This window comes from Acomys russatus, chromosome 14, assembly GCF_903995435.1.
Source record: "Acomys russatus chromosome 14, mAcoRus1.1, whole genome shotgun sequence".
Classification (NCBI taxonomy): domain Eukaryota; kingdom Metazoa; phylum Chordata; class Mammalia; order Rodentia; family Muridae; genus Acomys; species Acomys russatus.
The window spans coordinates 59795734-59805396 of NC_067150.1; the positions used below are offsets into that span (position 1 = coordinate 59795734).

Here is a 9663-nt window from a genome sequence, read left to right on the forward strand (position 1 = left end):
ATTTGGAAACCCCAGATTGTCTCACCCCAAAGTAAAAAGCGCCACGTTCATAGTCCGTCCTCCCTCCCTTCTCCTTCCAGGGGGTGTCAGTCGCTTCTAATTCCCTTTTAGTTTCTTCCCAGCTTCAGACCGGGCGGGCATGCTGAGAGCTGCGATTACCAGCTAGTGCCCCAACGCGGATAACCGGATTTGTCTCCTCCTCCCAAGCTGGCTGCGGATAGGGGACGTCGAGTTACTACTGCCCCCGAGGGAATCTCAAAAGTAGACAGAGCCACACGTCGCCGACCTTTCGTTCCTGTCGCTGGGCTAAAGGGGAAAAGGAAGATCGGGGCGCAAGAGGAACCCCCCTTTTCTCCTCCCTCTCTCTTCCCCACCTCCCAAATTTGGCAGCCTTGTGTGGCTCCCGGTCTGGGGTCTGGAGGGTGGGGAGTGTGGGTGCGGGGCCCGGCTGGAGACGCTCTCGCTAGCGCTGCCTGTGGCCAGACCCGCCTCGCGTCCCCTCTCGGCCGCACACGCGTCCACCGCCACTCGCGCGCTCGCTCGCTCGCTCGCTCGCGCTCCCGCCTGGCTAGGTCCCTCCAGCTCTCGCCCGTCTCCTTTTCCTTTTTTTTTTTTTTTTTTGGTACCATAGAGTCGCTCTGAAAACAGAAGATAGAGGGAGTCTCGGAGCTCGCCATCTCCGCCGATCTCTACATCGGGAAAAAAAACATGGAGTCAGCTCCGGCAGCCCCCGACCCCGCCGCCAGCGAGCCGGGCAGCAGCGGCTCGGAGGTGGCCGCCGGCTCCAGGGAGACCCCGCTGACCCAGGACGCGGGCCGCAAGAGCGAGACGCCGGGCGCGGGGCGCAGACAGAGCTACGCGAGCTCCAGCCGAGGTAGGAGACGCTGCGACCGGGCTCCGGGCAAGAGGGGCGTCGGGAGCAGTTGCACCGAGCCTGGAGGGGGACCCGGCGCCCCGGGGAGCGCGCGCCCGGGGAGCCGGCGAGACGCGGGGTCCCCGGGACCGGTGCACGCGCGCCCGAGCTTGTCGCGGCGCCCTAAGCGGCCGGCACCCCCGCCCCTCCCCCCGCGGCCCCCCACAAATGTTGCAAACTTTTGCAAGCCAGTGCTCGGCTTGCAGTTGAGGGCGAGGGGGGACGGACCAGAGCTTTGACAGCTAGGAGACTCCAACCCCACCTCCTCCTGGATTGCTTGTTTTATTTTCTGCAAAGACGGGCTGTCCAAATTAAATACGATTTCCGCCCCCCCCCAAAGAAACCGAGAGGAGGAGTGGGGGGAAAGAAACTTTTAAAGCGGTAGTGTCCTTTTAAGAAGGAGAAAGGGGTCTGTTTGTGGCTACGAGCTTCCTTGGTTACCTTTTCTGCCCTTTGACAGTTTCTCGCACACGCACTCCCCACCTCCCGCAGCAGGAGTCAAGGCGTGTGTTCGAGTCTCCCCTTTCCCAGAAAGGCTTAGGGGTTCGGGAGAAGTGAGAGACCTAGAAGTCTCAAGGGGGAGGGGGCGGAAAAGGGGGAGCTCCCGGGGCTAAGAGGGGGTGGCGCGGGCAGCTTCTCCTTCGCAGCGTGGAGGTGGGTTTGGAGGAGAAGCGCTCGGGATGCTGCGGAGTTGCCCGGCCGGCGAGCGCGAGAAGCGTAACTTTGTAGCCAGGGGCTCGGAGCCCGCAGCCACAGAGGCGGCTGGCAGGGGGGCGTGTGCGGCGCGCGGAGGGAGGGCGGCTCTGGGGTGCTCCACGCGCGATCGGAGGGAGCGGCTGCGACAACAAACAGTCCAAGGAAAGCACCCAAACTTTATTTCTGCTCTGGGAACCCTACCCTCGCCGCGATGCCCAGCGTTTCTGCTGAAACCTGGGGGTGATCAGAGTTGAGTGCTGGTTGGCTTCCCTCTCTGGGTCATTGGTTCATTTGGTGTTTGTGTCTGGAGTGTTGAAGGGGGGAACCCGGGAGACAAGGGTGCTTGCTCCCCACGGGGGCGTTTTTCCTAAAGTCGCCTGACCGGGGCGCGCGCGTGGGGGTTGAGGGGAGCTGACTCCTTTCTTAAAGGTGTCAGAAGCTGCCGTGGGATCCCCACCCCCTCCTTCGGGGGTGGGGGGATTATTTATTTGAATGCTCCGGGAGTTTGCGAAGAGCAGGAGGAAGCTGCAGCTTTAATTACTGTTGTAAATAATGTATAAATCACGCCTGTCACTCCGGAGGAAGCAGGCTTCTGCGAGCCACCCAGGGGCTTGGGACACAGAGAATCTCCCTAGCCAAGTTCGGCGGCTAGGAGGCCCTGGGGCGTGGGGGGGGGGGGGCGGTAAGGTGAAAGGGGAGCGAGAGCCGCTCCCTTCCTCTTGGATGTGCTAGTTGGAGGTAGGAACATGGCTGATCATGTGTTGGCTGTTTTACAGTACTCCCCCCCCCCCGCCCCACCTTAGCCACACCCCCTGTCCGGGCGCTTTCCCATTCACGGAATTCGAGTACTGTAAAAGCCATCAGGATGACATATCCTGGGCGGGGGGGGGGGGGGGGGGGGGGGTTTGTGGAACCATTTAATTAAAGGCGATTTCCGAAGAGTGGTTGCACTGAGGTTCGGTTTGAAGCAGAGGAATGGGGGCGACAAGAACCAGGACGAAAAGAAAAAGCGAGTGAATGCTGGGGGCTGGAGGAAGGGGGCGGGGGGGGGGAGTGCGTCGCACGGAGGCCGCGGCCTCAACCGGCCACCAGATAAACCTGCGAGTTTGTGTGCAGAGCTTTTGGCTGCAAAGAATCTATTTAGAGCCCGAGGTTTGGAATGCGAACGGGTTATGTAACAGGGTTAATCAGAAACGCTGGAGAAAATCCCCTTCATGTGTTTGAAGGCTTTTTTTTTTTTTAAGAAGGGGTGCAGAGTCTCTAAGTGGCTCTGACTTCTGGTTCCTGCCTTTTCTCTTTCTTTAGCCCCTCCCCACCTCCCTGCTTTATTAACATCTTCAGGTGTTATTTCTGCCAGAAGGTGCGTTCTTGCAATAGATGGGGTGGCAGGCTGCAGAACCGACTACAAGTCTGTAACTTGCTGTTTCTGCAAATTATATAGAGCAGGGGAATTTGGTATCACACTCCCCCCACCTCAAAAAAAAAAAAAAAAAAAAAAGGCTCCAAGGAATCCAAGTAGAAGCAATATACGTCTTACAGCATGACCTGCTGACCCACATCCATCGGCCTCTAGAGCCCCCACCTCCGTTCTTTGAAGAAACCCCTGTTCGTTTCAAGGAGGCGATTTCACTGGAAGGAGGGAAGTAAGGCCCAGGCAACTCCACTCACATCCTGCACGCAGGCACTAGGTTACATAACAGTCTGAATGGAAAAAAAAAAAAAAAAAAAAAAAGGAAGGTCAGTCAGCCATGGAGGCGTTCTCTAGTCAGCACAGCAGTAGGAATATCTTCCAGGAATTACTTGCAGTTGCAGACCTTGACCTCAGATGTAGTGTCTACTTTTCAGGGTGCCAATCTTGTGTGTGTGTGTGTGTGAGAGAGAGAGAGAGAGAGAGAGAGAGAGAGAGAGAGAGAGAGAGAGAGAGAGAGAGAGAGAGAGAGAGAGAGAGAGAACACCAGGGAGAGAAAGAGAGACTGAAAGTATGCTGGGTAGTTGAGAGTGATGTGCAAATGGGAAATGTTTGGGTTTTTAGATGGTGTAATAGAGCTGGCAGAATATGCAACTCCGCTCCCAGAGTGTAAGCATAAGAAAATTGGAGCTGGCATCCCATATTAATGTTGCATAAATTACAATATCAGAAAGAAATTAACCTACACACTAGGTGATTATGCCTCTTAAATACTTAAAGCAAAAAGGCGCAGGCTCAAAACACAAAGCAAACATCACCACCTCACAATTAGCCCGGTCCATCTCATGGAAGGTGAATGGAGGTCCTGGGTTTAAAAGAAGCTTTTTTTTTTTCCTACCTTGGGAGGAGTTTTCCACACTGTGTGTGTGTGGGGGGGGGGGGATGCTCTGAGGGCTTGGAGTCTATAGGGATTGTGGGTGTATTCTTTTGACATTGATGTAACCTCATGAGCTATTACCTGGGTAGATTTGAGGCCATTGCTAAATTCCTACGTCCTGGGAATCTAAGTATGAGCGGATTAGAGGCCTTCAGTGCCTGGGCTTTCAAAATCAGATGTGTGGTTTTATAATCTGGAAGTTGATCCCCCTGTGCTCCTCACAACTCCAAGGGAACCGTAGCCGTCTTAAACCATTTTCTAGAAAGTATTAGTGACAGCTGGTGCCATTCAGCCCCATTTTTACAGTACCGGGAAAGAGGAAGAGGGAAAAAAAAAAAAAAAAGAAAAAGACAGACAAGAAGCCACATGGCAAGTAAAAAATGAAGTGGAGAAAAACCTCTGTGAATCTTTAACAAGGCTTTCAGGGACTTTAGGGAGCTGTGAGCATTGTGACATAACTGCTCTTAGGAACTCTTTTCCAGAATCCCCACATTATACGCATGCCAGAAGCTTACGTGTTGTATATCACTAAAGTTTACCCTCACAGGGCTGGGTGGGTACTGTGTAGTAGGTTTGATGTGCTGGTGTGCAAGGCTTTTAGGGCAGGTCAACCTAAGGGGGAAAATAACTGAAACCAAAGAATGGAATTAACACTGAAAAACTGGAAGCTCAGCTGAGAGGGACTTACCAACCAATGAACAGGGCTGCAAGGCTCCACAGAACACCTCTACTTGGCAAATGTGTCTTCTCCCCTCTTCTCACCCGTCCCTGTGGAATCACGTTCTGGAAGGTTCTCCTACCCAGCGGTATGGCATCTTGTCTAGAGATGAGGTTTCAGTTCACCTTCTGTAGTGAATGAATAATAGTTTCTCTGGCTGGGAGAAAACTCTTTTGCCAGAGGGATGGGATGATTTTTTTTTTTTTTTAACTAAAGGATTTTAATTTTCTGATAAATTGCTCATAAAGCCATTTATAATTATACCCTTTAAGATGCAATGGAATAATTTTAGAAAATGCATTTCATGATAGTTAGGATAACCTTTCTGTTGCTTCATCCTGATTTCTTATAAAGAATTGAATCTAGAATTCAAGTCCCGAGTGCCTAAACCACTTTCAGCATATCAGCATAGTCTTTCCTCTGTTTTCCAAATTCTACTAGCATTGCGAGGAGCCCTGAACTTTAGAAAATGCCTGTTTCTAATGCTAAAGTGTGGCTGCTGCCTGTGCAGAATCAGGGTGCTGGCAACAGTCCTTCTCCTGAATGTTCGGGGCACACAGGTGTGTGTGTGTGTGTGTGTGTGTGTGTGTGTGTGTGTGTGTGTGTGTGTGTGTGTGTGTCACAGCACACCTTTTTGATGCCAGGCAGACTCCTAAAGTGGGATGAAGAGAAGCAAGGATGTTATTAGCCAGAATTGTGCCTAAGGATGGCAATGCTGAAAGAACTTGTGGAGACAGCTTAATTACTTTTGGAAACAAAGCCACCAAGGCCTGAAATTAACCCTTGGAATACAAGTAAGAAAAGCCCGTGGGCCATTCTCTGGTCAATGTCAGATAAAGGGGCACATTTTTTCCCCTCTCTCTCTTGAAAGTCCCCATTTTTGCATTTAGGAACTTGTTGGGTGACATTGGAAAGACTCACTGAGTTGGATGTCATTGACGATTATATTCTCATAATGTGAACTCTGGTTGTATAATGCTATTGTGCATGTACATTTTCATGCTTGTGCGCACCTGTGTACATGAGTGTGCGCGCGCTCGGTGCCAGAGCTCAGTGTCTGGTGTCTTTCTCAGTTGCTGCCCACTTTATTTATTTTATTTCTAACTTTTATTCTTCTCCCATGCATTACACCCAGTGGCAGTGCCCCCCCCCCCCAACCTCACCTTTACTCCTCCCAAGCCCTCCCTCACTTTATTTTTTGAGATAGGGTCTTTCAGTGGACTTAGGGTTCAGTGACTCTGCTAGGCTGCTCTGTTTGGCCAGTGCGAGCTCCGGGGACCATCCTCCTGTCCTGGCCTCCCCAATGCTGGGATTACAGGGCTATGCTCCCACACCTGGCTTTTGTACATGGCTTCTGGGCACTTTATTAACTGAGCCAGCTCCCCAGCCCTCAGGTCCTGTGAATTCTTACAGCATGTGTTACTTTTAAAAGTGTCCCCCTCCTTCCCCCATGTGTCTCCCCAGTCTGACCGCGGTGGTCCTTTTCAGCTTCTGTGCAAATTTCTGAGTCTCAGGAGGGAAAATGCAAAATTGCCTTTTAGAGATGTGTGTAGGTGTGTACGCCCGTGTGTGTGTGTGTGTGTGTGTGTGTGTGTGTGTGTGTGTGTGTGCACGTGTGTGTGTGTGTATGTAGGCTCATGTGGCACATGCACGTGTGTTTATGTCCTACTGTGACACTCTGCCCCTCTGGCCTTCACTGTCTGACTTCTGTGAGGTGACACACGCGTCTGTGAAGCAGGAGTCTTCCCCTCCCTTATGGAAGACTCCTGATCAGCACGGACGGTCAGTTCTTCTAGAGCGAGGAGAATTTGAACTTGAGAGGCTCCAGCTACAAGAGCAAACGCTAATTTAGGATGTAGACTGTGTTTCCAAGTCCAGGACTCTCCCTTCTCTGGATTTAGGCTGGTGCCCTCCCTCCTTCCTTCCCCCACCCCCCTCTGTGTATGTGTGTCTCTCTCCTTTGTATTTATTTTTATGCCTAATTCATCATGGGAAATGCTGTTTAGAACTGAGCTGTTAAAACTTTTCAACTGTGTTCGAGGCTATATAGCAATATAGTTTTATAATTTTTAGATTGATGCTGAAAAATACCCCAGATGATCAGTGTTTCAGTCTTGGCTACGATAGAATAAGCTATGGTTTTACTCTGAGGGCACCAAGGCATTGCCAATGAATTGTTTTTTCTCTCTGACACTAGATTAACCCCATGTATTATTATTTTTTTCTTTCTGTCTTTTTTTTTTTTTTTTTTCTGTCTGGTTCCCTTTGCTAACTCAGAGAACGTTGGGAAGGTAATTGAATCTTTCCTTGGAGTTTCAGAGTCTCACGGTGCTGTGGGGTCACGGTTCTGAGCATGAATTCTGATTGTACATTACAGAACTGAAAACGGAGCTGGTGTCAGAGACTGGCCTAGGTCTGTCTTGATCCTGCCTGGAAATGGTTTTGTTTTTTCTTTCTGTGAAATCGTTAACAGCGTTATATTTGCTTCTCTGTTTTCTGTGTTTCAAGAAGCAAGTCAGGCTCTCATTCAACGACAATCTAAAGTCTTTTTTGTTTGCTGATGTGCTCGTGTGAGTGTTTCGCCGTGTAGCCTAGGCCTCAGAGCGATCCCCCTGCCTCAGCCTCAGGAGTGCTTAGATTACAGTTGTCTGCTGCAGACTTCTTACTACTTTCTCTAGGCAGCGGTTCTCCACCTTCCTAATGCGTTGCCGACCCGTTAATACAGGCCCTCATGTTGTGGTGAACCCCAACTGTGAATTTATTTCATTCCTCCTTCATAACTATAATTTTGCTATACTGTTAGGAATTGCAGTATAAATATCTGATATGCAGGATATGTGATATGCCTTTCCCCCAGTAGGGGTTGTGACCCACAGTTGAAAACTGCTACCCCAGACTTACAGAAGATGCACAGTCCTTAGTATCCAGGGAGGCAGTTCTGTGTACAAGTCCTGCAGTGCAGCTTCCTCTCATGTCATAGGGCGGAAACCACCACCAGCTTAACCTTTCCCACAGAGATGCTCGACGCCACTCTTGGGTAGGGGACTCATGCCCCTGTAAGGTTAGGAAGCTCCAGGGTTCAAGCGTGCAGGGAAGAATGTTTAGAGGCCCCCACAGAAGTCCTCTCCAAGCCACTGCCTTTCTGGACAACAGAGCTGCCTTCTTCCTCCTCCTCATCACACTGTCACACTTGAGTTAATGTTAATCACTGGTTAGCTCCTGCTGCCTCTGATGTCACTGTGTTTGCATTCTTGATCACTAATTTTATTATTATTATTATTATTTGACTATTTTTGGTAAAGGCACTAAAGGGATTGTTTAAAGAAATCATCATAAGAGAGGAAGAGGATGTGATAAGAGATGAAGGCACCACAACTCACTGAACAGGAAGATTGGCTCTCAGCCCCAGCTTTTCCATGCTGATGCCAGAAAGGATTACAGGAACAGTTCCTTGTTGAAGAAGGAATGATTCCCACCCCCCAACAGATGCTTATGGCTTTCATGACATGACATTATTATAAATTGTGTCACCATGTCATATGAGATGGTTCATTAATGGCAGCATTTTATGGTTATGTACAAAGCCTGGGTCCTGATGGCTGGCTGGGGAGCCCTGTACTCAGGGATGCTGAGAGGACAGGTGGAAGAGGACTGCAGGCCATCTCAGGGTGATATCTATCCATTTCCCACTGAATCTCCCACCGGAGGCTGCAAGTGAGACGGAACCGTTATGGCACACAGGCTGCATCACCTGTCAGGTGGTGTCACCTTAGCCGTGTGATTGGGTGTTTGCAGCTGTGGTTCGAATTGTCTTGAACTATTCTGAAGTAAGAGAGAAGTTTCTACATGCAGGCAGCAGTCACAGTAGCTGAAGTCCTCTGAGATACAAGGAAAGGGCACCGCTTAGTGTTAGATCCTTAAGCTGGTGAAAGAGGTATGTACTGTTGAAAACACGTAGCTTATTTCGGGGGAGGATTTGAATGAATACTAATGGAGTTTATGAAATATGAATATATAGTGAGTGGCTGTACGTAATTGGTGGGTGTGTATGGGAGAAGAAATAAAATTGTGTATAAATGACACTCTTAAACTTGGTGGAACTGTACACGTGACAGGAATGTTGACATGTGGAGAAGCAGGCTGAAAAATCCACCTGTCAGCCTTGATGTGGGACTAGAAATTATAGAACAGAAAAGTCAGCTGGCTTGTTTTATAGGCAAAGAACATCGCCAAGGATAAACAGGGAACTGGAAAAGAATAGAGATGAAATTTCCAGGAAAGGGAGGGGGAGCCATACTCCCCAACCCCCCAAACAAACAAACCAAACCCCCAAAACCAAAACACTAGAAGGTAATGTTTGAATGCAGAATAAGGTATGCCAAAGCCATCTTCAGGATTCTGGGGTGTCAACTCTAGTTGTGTTAGGTGTTGTGCTTATAGCCATACAAAAGACATTACTATTGAATTTTCAGTTGTGTACAAGAAATCACCTTGATCTTCCCCAAGCATACACACACACACACACACACACACACACACACACACAAAACACATGTATGTATGTATATATGTATGTATGTATTCTAGAACACACACACATGCACACACACACACACACACACACACACACACACACACACACACACACACACACCAGGCCTCAGAGCTGCACATGATGTCATTTTCCCTGTCTTCTTCTGATCATTGACAGCCTGTACTGTATGCTTCTTCCCTGAAGGTGACTTTACAGTCTCTAGACCCACACATGTATCTCTGAAGGAAGGAGAACCCACAAGCTAAAGTGGGTTGCACTGGGTGAGGTATTTTGCGGGGTGGGGAAAGAATGGTGAAACAGGGGAAGGGAATCCTGTAAAAAGAGGTTAAGTTGCCCTTTGGGGCTGAGAATTGGGGCCTATGGACGAAGGTGGGGACAGAGAGAGACATTTCTCTGTGGGCCAAAGAGAAGGAAGTCAGTAACGACTTTGGAATTT

General features: G+C 49.6%; 1 protein-coding gene across 1 annotated transcript; it reads left to right on the forward strand.

Annotated features, from left to right (window-relative positions):
* Positions 1–636: 636 nt before the first annotated feature.
* LOC127197928 (translation initiation factor IF-2-like) lies at positions 637–1152 on the forward strand. The gene has a single exon (XM_051155749.1). It carries the CDS (start codon positions 709–711, stop codon positions 1150–1152), a length of 444 nt encoding a protein of 147 aa, XP_051011706.1. The 5' UTR covers positions 637–708.
* Positions 1153–9663: the final 8511 nt, after the last annotated feature.

Excerpts from the sequence above, each read along its gene's own strand:
- LOC127197928 (XM_051155749.1), top strand. The coding sequence starts at position 709 with ATGGAGTCAGCTCCGGCAGCCCCCGACCCCGCCGCCAGCGAGCCGGGC.